This window comes from Anastrepha ludens, chromosome 2 (genome assembly GCF_028408465.1).
Source record: "Anastrepha ludens isolate Willacy chromosome 2, idAnaLude1.1, whole genome shotgun sequence".
NCBI classification, from domain to species: Eukaryota; Metazoa; Arthropoda; class Insecta; order Diptera; family Tephritidae; genus Anastrepha; species Anastrepha ludens.
In genome coordinates, this window is record NC_071498.1 from 1096365 (window position 1) to 1112061 (window position 15697).

A 15697-nucleotide genomic window follows, 5' to 3' on the forward strand; every position below is an offset into this window, starting at 1 on the left:
AAGTAACTTAAATGAGCGGTCGCAGAAGAAGACAGTTAAAAAGCAGCAACCGCGAAGCTGACTTCGAAGTAACTATGCCGAATTCTACGCGTCTGGAGGAGGGAGAAGGAGGCAGTACAAGTACAGCAAAAATTAATTTTAATGATATCGAGGGAATAATTAAAAAATTCACCGGTGACGAAACTATGAGCGTGCAGGTATGGCTGCAAGATTTTGAGAGCTATGCCGAAACTTTCCGTTGGACAGATTTACAGCGTTACGTATTTTGTAAAAGATCGCTTAGCGTTACGGCAAAACTGTACATCGAATGTGAAGCCAAACCTCGCTCATATTCTCAGTTAAAAGCTTCGCTATATGCGGAGTTTAAGCCCAGAATTAACGCAGCTGACGTACATAGTAAAATGGCAACAACAAGAAAGAGTCACGACGAAAGCTGCCGTGGATTGGACAAAATGATTGACATAGCATCACAAGCAGAAGTGTACGTTCCTTCTATTATAAGTTATGTCATACAGGGTATAAACGATTCAGCCAACGGAATTATAAGGAATTCTAAAGGAATATAAAGGAATTCAAAGAAAAACTAATAATATATGGCAAAATAAAAAAGAGTGACAAAAACAAAACAATGCAATCAAGAATTAAACCACGTTACTGTTTTAAATGCGATTCGAGAGAACATGAGTTTCATATGTGTCCTCAAAAAGAAAAAGGTCGAAAGTTCTGCGGATGTAATGACTTCGGCCATAAGCGTAACGTCTGTCTAAAAGCAACAAAGTCATCTCTGGTGAATGTCGTTTCGGTCAACAATATGGGTGTTCCAGTGAAGGTCAACAGAGTCATCATCGACAGTTTGCTGGACACTGCAAGCGACATTTGCGTGATCAAAGAGTCGGTGATGAAAATAATTAAACCGATGTCTTTTGACAGAAGTAAATCAATATCCGTGGCTGGTTTGAGCTCTAAGGTGCACACTAAAGGTGTCTGCAAACTCAACATGGAAATAAATGGCGAGATCTACACTGACATTGAAACTCACATCGTGAATGATAGGTGTATTAAATATAATCTTTTATTGGGTGCAAACATAATTCGACAGGCGGTTGTAAAAATAGGGGCCGGTAAGTTGACGATGGTGAAAAAGGTTGGTGAATCTAAAGAATGCACTCCTGATGAAATAAGATCATGTCTATTTGCTGATATTGAACTTGCAGCGGTGGATAGCGAACTTGATTTTTCTATTGCATGCGACAAATCTGCGGTAGACGAGATTCGCAATATGGTTAAAGAATACTCACCAGAAGTACCTAAGCAATTACCTGTTCAAATGAAAATCATCCCACCTCGTCTACCGGTTTTCCAAAGACCACGCAGATTTCCACCCTACGAGCAAAATATCATTGATGAGCAAGTACGAGAACGGCTGCAGAAAGAAATCATCACGGAAAGTTCATCCGATTACGCTAGTCCAGTGGTTCTCGTAAAAAAGAAGGACGGCTCGCATCGTTTATGTATAGATTTCCGCGAGCTAAATAAAAGAATCAGGCGTGACCACTATCCGCTTCCCATTACTGAAGACCAATTAGACAAGCTGCAGGGAGCATTTGTATTCAGTACGATCGATCTGGAGAATGGATTTTTTCACGTGGAGATAGAACCGGCGAGTAGAACGTACACTGTCTTCGTTACGCAAAAGGGGCAGTACGAATTTCAGCACGTGCCTTTTGGGTTATGTAATTCGCCCAGCGTATTCCAACGTTACATTAACTACGTTTTCAGGAAATTAATAAACGAAAATATCGTTATCGTTTACATCGACGATTTGATTATACCCACTAAAACAAGAGATGAAGGTTTGCAGCGGTTGAAAATGGTATGTCGATTAAATGTTCAAAGTGTCAGTTTTTAAAGACTGAAGTCGAGTATTTGGGCTACCTTGTGAAGGCAGGTGAGATTTCTCCTTCAGCATACAAAATCAAGGCCGTTATGAATTTTCCACAGCCGCGAACTACAAAGCAGGTGCAGAGTTTTCTGGGACTTACGGGGTATTTTCGTAAATTTATCCCAGATTACGCAGTTATAGCGAGACCATTAAGCCAACTCTTAAGAAACGGGATAAAATTTAATTTTGGGGAAAATGAAACCTACGCTTTTAACGAGCTTAAAATGAAATTAGTGAATCCTTCAATTTTGAAGATTTTTGAATACGGTCAGTACACCGAACTACACCCAGATGCAAGTCAGCACGGATACGGCGCAGTGTTGATGCAGAAGAGCTGCGAAGACGAGGAGTTACACCTGGTATATTTTATGTGCAGAAAAACAAGCGACGTTGAAGCGAAGTATTCAAGCTACGAATTAGAGGTGTTAGCAGTGGTTCAAGCGGTTACAAAATTTCGCACTTATCTACTAGGACACTTTTTCAAATTGGTAACTGACTGTAAAGCTTTTGCTCTTACCTTAAAGAAAAAGGACTTGGTTACTCGCATTGCACGTTGGGCCCTTTTACTGGAAGATTATCAATACGAGGTTGAACATCGCTCCGGTACCAGAATGAGACATGCTGACGCTCTTAGCCGAAATCCAGTAGACCTTTACGCGCAAACAGACAGCATATCAATTCGGTTACGTCAAGCGCAATTAAAAGACGAAAAGATACATATGTGCTATAATTGAAGCATTGAAACATGGACCATATAAAGGCTATGTAGTCCAACATGGAATTTTGTATAAAAATGTAAATAATTCTTTCTTATATGTCGTTCCAGAGCAGTTTTAAAATACCATTGTTAGGACAGCGCATGAAGATGGCCACTTTCACCACCAAAAGATCAAAGAAAAAATTGAGCGTGTATATTTTATACCTAACGTAGCCAAAAGAATCGATTCGTGCATCGCTATCTGTGTGAAGTGCATCTTAGCAGGGAGGAAACATGGAAAAAGGGAATCTTTTCTCAATCCCATACCGAAAGGGGAGCAACCACTAGAAACTTTCCACATTGACCATTTAGGTCCTTTATCTACAACAGCGAAGGGGTATCGATATATTTTCGCAATGATAGATAGTTTCACAAAATTTTGTTGGCTTTTTTCCAACCAAAACACTCAACGTCGAGGAAGTTGTCAAAAAGTTTGAAATAGTGGCAGATACGTTTGGTTACCTCAACCGAGTAATCGCAGATCGTGGCGGCGCTTTTATTTCAAACGTATTTAGATATTACTGCGAGAATCACGGTGTAAAGCTTGTGCACATTACTGCAGGAGTTCCTAGAGGTAACGGTAAGGTGGAGAGGCTGAACTCAACAATCATATCTGTACTAACGAAGCTCTGCGTAGACAAATTAGATAAATGGTTTCAACAAGTGCCTGTTCTACAAAGGGTATTAAATAACACGTTTCACCGAGCTATTCAATCAACGCCGTTCGAATTGTTGGTGGGAGTTAAGATGAGAACTAAAAACGAAGAGAAAATTATGTAATTGGTAGAGGAGGATTGGATTGATAGGTTCAACAAAGGTAGAGAAGAAGCACGTGAGAACGCAAAGCGGCCATATGTAAAATTCAAGAAGAAAACCGAAAGCAATTCAATAGAAATCGTAAGGCGGCAACGGTTTACAAAATAAATGATCTTGTGGCGATCGAACGCACGCAGTTCGGAGTCAAACCGAAGTTTTTGGGTCCGTACAGAGTAGTAGCATCGAAGGGGTTTGATCGTTATAAAGTTGAAAAGATGGGAGATGGAGAGGAACCCGTTTCGACAACAACAAGTGCGGATAAGATGAAAGCATGGGTGCAAGAAGGCGAACTATATGCCTTTAGTGAGAATGGGGAAACAGAAGGCGGTAGCTCATCTGAGACAGATGAGTAGTACACATGATGCAAAGAATAATGAGATGGCGCCCATCGTGGTCCCGTTACTTTGCGCTCAGCGAATTTGACAACTAGTTACGTGATTTTAGCTCCAGTATGGCCAGATTACCATTTTCGTAACTTGATTTAGATTTTTTTTTTTTGTTATTTTTATTATTTTTTGTCTCGGAGTTTTAGTTCTTTCTTCATGACATTTTTCTAGCTGTTCTAATTAAAGTGTCATGTTTATAATTTTGTAAAATGTACATTTTTTAATAATTATTTAAATAATTCACTCAGTTTTATTTAGCTTTACTTTTTTTTAACATCTGGTGGCATTGCCCGCGATTGCCGGTGTTGTTGGTGTTCTTCTGCTTTCGGCAGTCAAATCTCTCTCTCGCTACTGCAGAGTTGCCTAGCTTTGGATATAAAAACGCACTAAATGCCCATTTAAAGAAAATAAAACACGAAATTTTTATTGTGTTACTTAAAGAACTTTGTATGCATGACAAATTGTCTGTAGAATGTGCGTTTTTTTTAAATAAATGTGTTATGCTTATGTATAATTTAATTTATGAGTTTTTTTTGTTAAGCGAGACTCTTTTTTTAAGGGAACGACTTTTTTGCTATATTTACTAGATAAGGTACTCTTTTTGTAAAAATGTCAGTATGGTTTCTTTAGTATTTTCTGGTATTTTGTTGATTATTTTTACTATGAATACACCTCTTGATGCTCTATGTCTCACTAAGGATTGATGACCGGAAGAAACGATTACACCTCTATGGTTTTAATTCGCATTCAATAAATTCAAAGGCTTTTTAAAGTGTAAAAAGGTTTTCAATCTTAAGAAGAGTTGAGAGCGGGGCATTTAATATTTTTGCATAGCCTTAAATGGAGCCAAAAATTAAATTTGCACTTTCAAATTATCAAATTTTATAGGAGTAAAAAAATTTTCATTAGCACTAAAATCTTCTCAGAGTGGCCTTTTTTAAACTTCTTTTGTATAATAATACAGTTTTTTTTTAACCTAAAGTTTCGCTAGCCTTAAATTAAAAACAAAAAGAAACAAACACCAAACTTAAAAATTGTCGCATTTTCGGTATAAAAAAGCACTAAATTTATTGCGAAGAGCAAATGGTTGGCAATACTGCACTACTCAGCAAACGTGACGTCACGTACGCTCTGATGGGCGCAATCTTGTTTCTATCATTCTTGAGTAGTACAGAATGGCCGAGTGTGGGAACGAGGAGTAGTAGAGAGAGTGAGCAAAACTTGTCAGCAGTTGAATTCTAGCCGTGGACGTGGACGCAACGATCGTTTTTTCATTCCGCCTTCGACTTTTCTTAAGTTTCGCATTACAATACTTCGTTTCTTTTATTTTCGTTTTTTACTAATAATTGTAAATGAACTATAACTTTATATATCTATGAGTTTTTGAACTATAAAATAAAATAAACATTAAAATATAAGAAAAACCAAAACAACTAAACCATATACGTACCTACTACAGCCAACTGGTTAGTCAATAATGTAATACTAGGATATTCAAATTTGAAAGAATACTTGTATGTGTACATTAGAAGTGGCCACCGCAGTCCGGAAGGGTTTTTCGTGACTACCTTCCGTTCGACTGGGCTCAAAATCTATTGTGGGCATGAAACATCAACTGTTTCACTTGTTGAAGTAGATGCCTCCTACTCGGGCTACCAACTTTAGAAACGCGTAAGCAATTATATTTCTGAATATGTATTAGATTCATAATCCCTCGTATTTTAACTGCGTTTTTGTGCTAAAGTTAATTATTTTAAATTGGATCAACCGGGATTCATGCAAAATTTCTCATATTCATCGTCCTGGGACTCATTTTAGGAAACCACTAAATTGCTGCTTTAGGCACGCCAATGAGTTAGTTTGTCACTTGGACCTATTTTCAGAAAATGCAAATAATTTTAAAGCCAAATTAATTTCTGCACCCCCCTGTTTGCTAGGGAATATTCCTCTTTATCCCTCCTACTATAATTTTTTAAATTTCATTGCCAAAAAAGAGTAAAAAAGTAAAAATATAAACAGATAATTGTGGTCGCCCTTCGGTTTGGTTCGCCAAACTTTCAAGTGTATTTCTGCTATGAAAAACCGCAACTAAACCCCATCCGCTGTTCAGTGACGGCATGAACCATGAGCTAGATATAGACATTTGTGGTATACTTAGTCAATTTTAATCGGGAAAATCAAACCACAGTTATTAACCACTATTTATTGAATAGTTTTTGACATACATATTTTGGCCTTGGCGGGTGAATTTTTTTTTACAAATATTTTTATGTAATTATTAAATTGGCACGTGGAAATCTTCGAACTTAGTTCTATTTCCTTTCACTTGGTCAAACTGCTGTTCCTAGCCATCAAGTACAACATATCGAACTGCATATAAGGGCGTTTCTGTAGATTTTTCAAAAAAACAATTATATAACTAACCTACTTCTTAAAACTATTCATTCATTGGCATAAATTCAGAATCAAATTGCAATTATTTCTCTATTTCAGTCACCGTCAGAGTGTTCGTTCCTATATTTCTTTCCTTTGCCATCGATACCTCCGTTATAGTTAAAATTCAAAGTTTTCAGGTCGATTGCGAAATGCACCAAACCAGACAAAAATCAACAGGTTATACAAAGGTCTTTAAAAGCAAAGTGTTTGTACTTAAATAGTAAATACTGGCACATGTTATATAATATAAGTGTTTAAATAGATATGGAGTTTTGCTATTTAATCAAGTAAGCCTAACAAGAAACACAAAATAAATCCACTTAGATTTTTATTGGTTCTAGAAGATTCCGCCGCTTAACCTGCGTGGATACAATAAAACTTGCATGCTGCGAAAATTAAAATTGAAGAATAAGCATTTAAAAGCGAAATGTTCATGCATTAAACACTTTCGACTGCAAACTTATCAGCTGTTCTTCGTAATCAAAGAACAAACATTTCTTCCGCGGATTTTTGGCTCTAAATAGTCATTGTAGCAGCTCGAAATACTGTTTGTTTTCCAAATAACTATCGAAGCAGAATGTGTGACTAGCTTGAAAACATGTAATTTGCATTCTCAGCCGCTAGGTGCCAACTGTTGAGAACGAAATTGGCTTCTCGGAACTGTACAAATATTGAATAGCAATGTCATTCCGGAGTTTGTAACTCCAACTAAGTTTGTGTGTCTTAGCAGTTCATCGGCAAAACAATACACGCGCTAGTTTTCAACTGAAATTAGCTAGCGTTCTTCACCCCCATGGCGTATACGCAACGCTGCGTTAATACCGTAAGTGGTGGTGAAGACTGAAGCGAAAAGGCGACCGTGACAGCTGCTGGGACGCGTGCACGCTAACAGTGGATATGCGTGTGCATGTAAGTGAGTGTGTGTGACGGGGGGCGCTGCACGTACGTGGAACATAATGAGTGCTCAGGCGCATCTGTCTCGCGTTCGAATGACACCTACGAGCAGCGGAAGAACCAAGTGCCAGCCGTGAGCTCATGCATCATTGTGAGACTTGTTAATGTGTGGCGGTTGGCAACAAAGGCCACACAAACAATGCATTAGCGAGGACAGTTTGCAAATTGGTTTCACGCTGTTCGCGGCAACCCTTCGGGTGAGTGGGCAACACTCTGTTACTGTTATGAGATTTTTACTTGTTATTTATGTCACTTCAGGTGAGAGTCAACTTTTGAATTCAAGAGGTTCAAGGTTTTCATAATACGAATGTATTTTTTGCGCTAACATTCGCCATTAAAATTCTGCAGGCACTGGACAAACAAAAAACCAGTAAATAAAGCTGCGGAGCTTAAAAAGTGAATACAAAGAAAGTTAAGCAAAGGTGAATATTTTTAGAATTCCCAAAATAGGAGACACAGCAAAACTATAATGATCCCACTTAACTTATTCCGACACCAAAAAGCATCCAAAATAAGCTATTAAGGATTCGATAATTACTAGAAAAATCCAAAACCAAAAATCACTACCTTTTCGGTGACCTGCAGCTGGTCCTGGAGGTTATACAGAGAACACGAAATAATTTTTTGAACTATCAAATTTTTATGGGCAAAGGCCAACTTCCGATTCTTTTCTGCCACAAAAATACTTAAATAAAATTCTGAAATATTTTTCGTCGTTCGGAGGCAGTACTGTAGAGCCCTTTCCCTTGCAATATGCCTGTCATATAAAAGAAGGCGAAGAGACAAGGTGAAACCCCCAAAAAAGAAGTGAAGGGAAAACGAGAGGAGGCGAACTAAATTGAAATTAAATAAAATGAAAACCAATATTGTGCCATTCACTCGTTTTGCCCATTTCGAATTTAAGGTTAAGAGGAAGGATGTTCTGAGAGTATCATCTAAGTTTCAAACTGTTGAAAGCTATTTGAATTTTGAGCAGAGTGTTTTATGGAAAGCAATGCGATTTCCCTACCAATCATGCACTGGTTAGGGCCATGTGTGCTTGCGTAATAAAATGCAAAATTACAGCCCATTTATGTCCTGATTTTCTCTCAGCTAAGGTGTAGCAGCTGCTTAATTGGTCAGACATGTCTGTCATTGCGGTTTTCGTGCGGATACGGCAAATCACTTTATGCTCAAATGTTACGGAAAGTGCATACAAGAATGCATGTGTGTGTGCATCGAATGGACTCTTACATATGCAGTGCAGTATGTAAATATGTAAACGTGCCTGTAATAAATAATGCGTGGAAGTGCATTGAAGTGTTTATAATTAAGGTAAAGTTTCATTTTGAATTTTTGCTAAAAGTGCTCCTGCATAATTATAAAAATATCAATGACAACCACACCAGCGAAATCGCAGTAAATAAAAGGCAACTGCGAAGTGGCCTCGGCAGAGCGCACAACAAAATGCCTTCCGACTGAATCAGTTTCCCATATGGAATGAAATTTTTCATTAACCTCTGCAGTACACCACAAAAACGATTGTTAAAAGCGTGTCACTGCGAAAACAACCAGTACAATGACAAATCTGCTTGCATGCGCTTGAGCAAACTGAGCTGCAGCCCCATTGGCTTACCAAACTCATATCATGTCAAACCTCGCGCGCACTGCCCGTCACCGACTTCTGTACATAAAGGCACAATAAATGACTGCTACGCATGTAACGTACAAATTGACCTGCCAATTCGTATTGTAAAAATAATTTTTGTATTCTGTTAGTGCTTCGTGGCTATGTCAACAAACCGTTGTTAAGAGAAATATGACGACCAAACTGTACTTTTTTACGAACTGAGTGATGTTCGCTTAAGTGCGCGAGGAGGGCGTGTTTTCAAAAAAAATTTTAATGAAAAATAAGTAGAAGCTTGATTGTTATTGAGGGAATCGGTGGATTTTGACTATTGGCGAGGAAATGTTGGCGAACGTGATTTCGCAAAAAAACCGAGTTACAACCCGCTGAAATTGGTGTGATAGCAAATAAAGTAAACGTTTTGTAAATTAAACCGTAATCCTGCTATTAGTTTGCGAAACAACAAAGCCTCTCTTCACTGTCCACTAGGACTTCGCAATGGCACAAGACTTTCGGTGTAAAGCAGTGATCAGCAATAAAACACAAGGGCAAGCGCCGCAAGTGTGTGGGTTAGACTTGGACTTGATAAATGCTCGACCCTCTGAAATATTTCGTCGGTGAAATTTAATAAAAAATAAACAGTTTATTTACAGTATAAACGCACTCATAATTTTGGTTGTACTACCGTCTCCCTTTTTTCTTAATGCATTGTCCACAACAACAATTCAAGACTCGTTGTTGTTGTTGTTATACTTAGTCATTGCAGAAAAATACGGTCCAAATCTCTGTACTTGCGTCTTTGCGCTTTTTGTCAATAAATTTTGCGCGACATGCATACCCTGTATATTTTATAATTCAGTTGTTGATGAAAATGCTGCCACCACCAGAGCTTCTTTTTGACATACCTACGTCGTTGTTACGCAAATTGTACCAATAACTGCTTTACGAGTCTGCGTCATGTGGGTGATTTTTTGGGGGAGAACACAACATCGCCGCACTCAATTTCCCACTGCATGTGTTTTTGAGCGAAGTCTAAACGCACTTGTCAGTGATGTGTTTTCAACACCGACTTACGTAGACGTGTTGCGTAAAATTCTTGGCTTCCTTTTGAAGGAGGTTACGCCATAATTTTTGCCTTTTCTTTAAAAAGAGCGCACAACGCCTCTGATCTTCCAATTCTTCGCCTAATCTCTCCACTGGAATAGCCCTCCTTACGGTACAGGTTGATTTGCACCTTTCCAGAATCATTAAGATATTTTCCTTCTGGCGTTTTGATAAAAATTTACCAGTTATCAACTTAACTCAAAAAACGGGCTATTCTCCACTACTTCAATGTATTCGGCTTTCTTATCCAGGTGCATTTCACCGGATATGTTCTTATTTTAGTGTGATACTTAAAAAGCAACGATTTAGGTAAACAACAACAACGAGACTTAAAGTAAACATGCAATCTAAATTTCCGTTAGTTTGACAAACAGTATGAGTTAGAAGCTGTTGTGGGCAATGCATTCAGAAAAGAGAAAGACGGCAGTAGAACTAAAATTATGAGTGCGTTTATGCGAATATGCGGCACTGAGATGGCAGCAACCTGGGACGTCTACCCGTGTATAATAAAAAAACAGCTCAATAATTAGATCTTCTACTGGCATTCTGCGGAGAGGTATGCGGTTGAAATGATATGCAGATCTTTTTATACCTAGGCGCACTTGTGGATCAGGGTATTATAATGTTGTTCACAGAATGGTTGTACATATATTAATAGCATTCAATAATCGAGGTAGTAGAACTCACAGAATTTTGGTGCACGATGCTTCGGTTAGATCCGTCCTAATTTTTATTCAGATCAAACAAAAACTGGCCCACTTTTTATATATTAAGACTAAATTTCCATCTGGCCACCTTATGTTACGAGCAATAACTTTGTCTAAGATTGTTTGATTAAACAAATTAATTCTTACTAAGAGGGGCCTGAATTCGAAGCACCAGGCGGCAAGGCAGCATCTGTTGCAAATCCGAAAAAACACTAGGAACGTTGAGACACTGGCCGATCTGCGAGCGATCATTGATGAGGACTCTTCAAAGGTAGTTTATGTCGGGGCAAACGTGAGAACAGCCAGCTCTCCGAACAAAACGCCTTCTAAACAAAATTAAATCCCTTGAAGCGCCTGAGATGTTATGGTTTTTTTCTGCCGTTAAAAATTTTTACCAAGGCCAACCACAGAAATGTCAAATGGCTCTGTTCTAACCCTACTGGGATTCCTCTTTTCATGCACACGAAGTTTCCAGCCACTGTTGTGGTTTTGGTGTTGTGAGCAACAAAGGTCATGTCAAGTCATCACACTTCTTTACTCAAGGATTTCGAGTGAATTCTGCTGCATATATCGAGGTTCTAGAGACAATAGTGAGACCCTGGATTTACTGCTCCTTCACACAAAGCGATTGCGACACAAGATGGGATGGCTAAAAATTTCCATGGCCACATAACACCAAACTTATGACCACTGCCTACTCAGATCTTAATCGCCCGGATTACTATGTATGTAGGGTAGTTGAACGTGAAACCATTTGGTTCGGGTATGCAATCATCCGGATCCGAGAGGTTATTGAAGGTGATGGAAATTTTACTGAGTGATTCGTAAGTCAATCCTGTGTAAAAATTGGTGCAGTGTCATTAAGTTTTGTGCAAAATAAACGGTAATTTGGTTTACTCTCCAGTTGTCCTCAAATGCCGTACGCACCCTATATACATATGTATTAGTTGCGTTACGTAATAATACAGAAAGTTTGTCGCTTTTTAAATAGCGGCTATAGGCATTAGAAAACTATGAATCCATCGAACTGACGCTTTACTCGGTCTTCCTGCCCACACATTAACAGTAAATTGCCTGTTTCTGTATGCTAATCTCTAATTTTAAAATAGGAAGTTTAAACAGCTAAGCTGCATTTGGGTGCCTGAATCTAATTAAATGTATTTCCTTTAAAGAAAGTGCAGCTACATGTTTGCGTTCTCAACAGCTAAAAACTAATTATTTTCCTCTTTGTAATATTTTGCATGAAGTGAATGTAAACAAAAACACCCACACTTCTGAACAAATATGCAATAATTTGCATTTGTGTAGAGCTTCTCCTGTAAAATTTTATTTGCACACACTTGGAAAGAGCGTTCACTGATGATGTATTGTGGGCGGAATTTGAGTTTTATTGTTGTAAATACATTAATATACAAATGATTTACACATCAGCAGTAGCAAGCGAAGAGTTCAACGGTCGATCCGCCATAAGTGTAGAGCCGAAAAAAATTGGTTGCGCAAAAACGTGAAAGGCTTTCAGTAAATGGCATCAAATGAGTAAATAAAATTAGTCTCACAACGGTACTCGTGCTTCCGAATTTTCTTCACGAGTATTTTCCTAATTTTAAAGTTTTAATAAAGCCCAATAAATCTACATGAGGAATAATTTACCAATGCCTCGCGAAATTCGGCACAAAATGCGCAGAATTTCTCCTTTAGTTCAGTTCATAAAAGTCGAATAGGTCGCAACTAAGAGCATCCTCAGCTAAGTAAAGTTTCCCACATTGTTTGCTATCTTTTTAAATGAAGATAATTCCTATTGATTGGCTCATGCACGAGTAAATATCTGAAGAAGGGAGCAACCACCCTATTGACCTCGAATTCTTTTCGGAATTCCATTGGTCGTATGCAAAATAAGTAATGTGCGAAATTAGATTGAAAAAATTGTTCGCCTCCACTTACTCGCTTCCAGGACGAGCACGGAAGATAGCAGCATTGTCAGCAGGAGTTGTCCGCTTGTAATCGTTATTCTTCTTCTTGCTGTAAAGCTCTTGCCATTTCTAACACAGAGATTATAGCCGTAGTAGCTGTGTCTTTTGTTGTTGCTCTTCGCATTGCCATGACTGTAGTCGGTGCGAATGGCCCCACTGGTGCAGTTAATGTTGCTACTGGCGCCAGTTAAGCTGTTGTTGTTGCTGCTGCGTCTCTGCAAATGTCTATAGCTTCCCATGCTTGTATTTGTTTTTGCGGTGGATGTTGGTATTTTAGCTAACTTCTTCAGTTCAGCTTCTTCGCTCTGCGTACTTTTGGGACACATTTGCGGCGTGAATTTTTGGTGCAGTTGAAGTTTCTGTCTTTTCACAATTTCGCACAAATATCGCTTATTAAAATAATTCCTTGAGGACAGAAATTCAGTTAGCGTTTGTGGTTGTTGCTGCATTATTATTGTTGATGTTCGTTTTTTTGTTTAATTTCTTATTTTTTCTCTCCTTTTTCTTTTTCTCTTTTTCTTACACTTACAAGTAAGCTGCGATGTTTTTGTCACTTAGAGAATCGCACATTTTCACACTTTATTTATTTTATTTTATTGCAAAACTTAGCGGCGTTTTTTTCTTTTCTCGATAGCCACTAAACTTAAATGTTTATGTTGAAGACATTTTTACGTTGCTGAGTTGACACTGCCGCTTTGGTTAATTGGAAGTACTGCGCTGTATGCCATCGCGGATCGAGAAATATTTTGACCATTCATCACAGAGGTGAATACAAATCCAAAGTGAATGTTTTTAGCTATTACAGAATGCCAAATTTCATTGTTCATTCCACCACCAGAACTTATAACCCCTTGACATTTGTCAGGTAATTATGGATGCTCATTCATATTTTGAGTCTAAGAAAGGTCAAGCCCTAAGTTTAAATGAACTGTTATTTTGAAAAATCAGTCTGTATCAATCGAAACAAGTGAAAATCAGAAAGTGCAAGGACTGGTAAATCCGCCAGTGTAGCAGTTCGGGAGCACTGTCACAATGAAGAATTACGCACTCTTGCCGTGATGCATAAAAATAAAAATTTAAGAAATAAATAGTTGGCGCGTACACTTCCATTAGGTGTTTGGTCGAGCTCCTCTCCTGTTTGTGGCGAACGTCTGGATGTTGTTCCACAAATGGAGAGACCGACAATTTTAAGTCTACTCCGAACAGCAAATAGTTTTTCTTATGAGGAGTTTTTTCATGAAAGAGGGGCGACCGCTTTTAGAAAAAAATAATTTTGGTGTTTCATGCATGAAGTCACGCACCAACTCATTCGGCTGCGTCGGCCGATGCATATTCTGATCATTTTTCTCGCAATGCTTCTAATAACCATTTCGTACTTCCTGGCGGCGGCCCAACAACAACCTGCAACTTTCGCACCACCATTCTTTAGCTAGAGAAAACTTTAGCTATACGATAAATTATTAACAGTATAGCTCTGAAGTGTCTAGTACAACTTCTGATAAGTGTTTTAAATCCTTCATTTTCAAGTTACACACCCATTAGCTTCATCTCATCCACTAAGCTACATTTTCGAATGCCTAATAATTTGTCTTCAAAATATCGGCTATCAATCGTCAAATTATAAGCTCACATTTGTAAAGCAATAGTGATTTCGATTTCTTGATATCTCTGCCAACAAATGGTCCTTTTATTGACCATATCCAAACACATATTTTGGTTTTGCATAGATTTATTCTTTTCCTCTTTATTTCCATCAACGGGTACGGTCGAGCAAAGAACTCATCTGTCAACTTCTAATTTCATGGCTGAATGCGCACTTAGTGGCTTAGGTTGCCCTCATTTTATTCACTCTTTAATCCTGAATATAAAGTTTTGCAAATATTTTGCATTTAAAGGATTTAATCTTTACTATTTTGATTTTCACTGCCTCGGAATTCAAAATGTTGGTTCAATGCTCACATTTTTAATACTTTCCATCAGCCCACACAATTCACTTCTACACAGGTCATTATTTTTTCATTTTATACAAATTCTGAACATTTCGAATTAATTTGCTTTTTGCATGTAAAATTGGGCACATGGCTGCGTTATAGTTGAATGAGTTGCCAGCAATCGTAACTTCCAGGTGGATGCTGGCGCACCACACACAACTACACAAGTGCGCGACCGCACATTTCCTTTGAATCACTGTATTTGTGCACAAAACAGGAAAACAACATGGAGTAGAAAGCTATTCGTTTTACATTCTATTAAAAACAATTTAAATCTTTCCTTGTTCTCACAATCTCTCTGCAGTGCCTGCACCTGTACTGCAATATAGGCAATGAAATGCGTATTTGCTGGCACCAGCTGTTCGCCTTATGCCGACAAACATTTAATTTCTGTATGATGGTTAGATGTGTAAGTCACGACACAAGTCCTGGCACCCGCACGTGCCCACACACTTGACAGCCCTTCATATAATCCTATGTCTCCGGCGACTCCACGTGTGGCGCATATTCCGCCTCTGCTGTGAGGCTACGACCACCCGCCTAAAGCACTAAGTGAGTGTTTCTTTTTCACAGTTTAATGCGCTACCTCTTAGACTTTTGATTTGGTATGCCGCGCGTAACACTCGCGAGTGTAGCTCATCAGATGTGTTCACGTCAACATTACAGATTTTCAACTGAATCCAAGAAAGGCACGCAGTTACCAGCAACGTCGAGATTTTGTGATGTGCCGCTTGCCAGCGTTCCTTTTAGTTCGCCCATTGCTGAGGAGTCTTTATGTGTATATGTTTTTCGATTTATTAAATTCCGTTTTAACAGAATTGAGAGATTTACAGAGTGTTTCATCCTGGCGCGTGCCTTTGAATTGCGCATGTCCGTTCCCAGCCGACAGAGACAGAACAATGCATTTGATGTCTTTTGTTTTTGGTTATTTTCAAGCTGCTTCATCTGCTTTGTTTTGCTAGCTCTTTTCGTTATGTAGAAATGTAATTCATTACGAATATTTAAACAATCTTCGAGAAAAATTCATC

At 38.4% G+C, this 15697-nt stretch overlaps 1 protein-coding gene across 8 annotated transcripts in view; it reads right to left on the bottom strand.

The window, feature by feature from the left end:
* Window positions 1-15335, bottom strand: part of LOC128861464 (uncharacterized) — a 63254-nt gene extending 47919 nt beyond the window's left edge. The window contains exons 1-2 of one of the 8 annotated variants that reach the window (XM_054099607.1): window positions 15256-15335; window positions 12650-13591 (exon numbers count right to left, since the gene is read on the bottom strand). In XM_054099607.1, the coding sequence (XP_053955582.1) occupies window positions 12650-13127 (478 nt within the window). In that variant the 5' untranslated portion in view covers window positions 13128-13591; window positions 15256-15335. Of the gene's footprint in view, window positions 1-12649; window positions 13607-14637 lie in introns of all 8 variants that reach the window. The other 7 variants (XM_054099616.1, XM_054099667.1, XM_054099643.1 and 4 more) reach the window with 7 other exon arrangements.
* Between the last annotated feature and the right edge of the window lie 362 nt (window positions 15336-15697).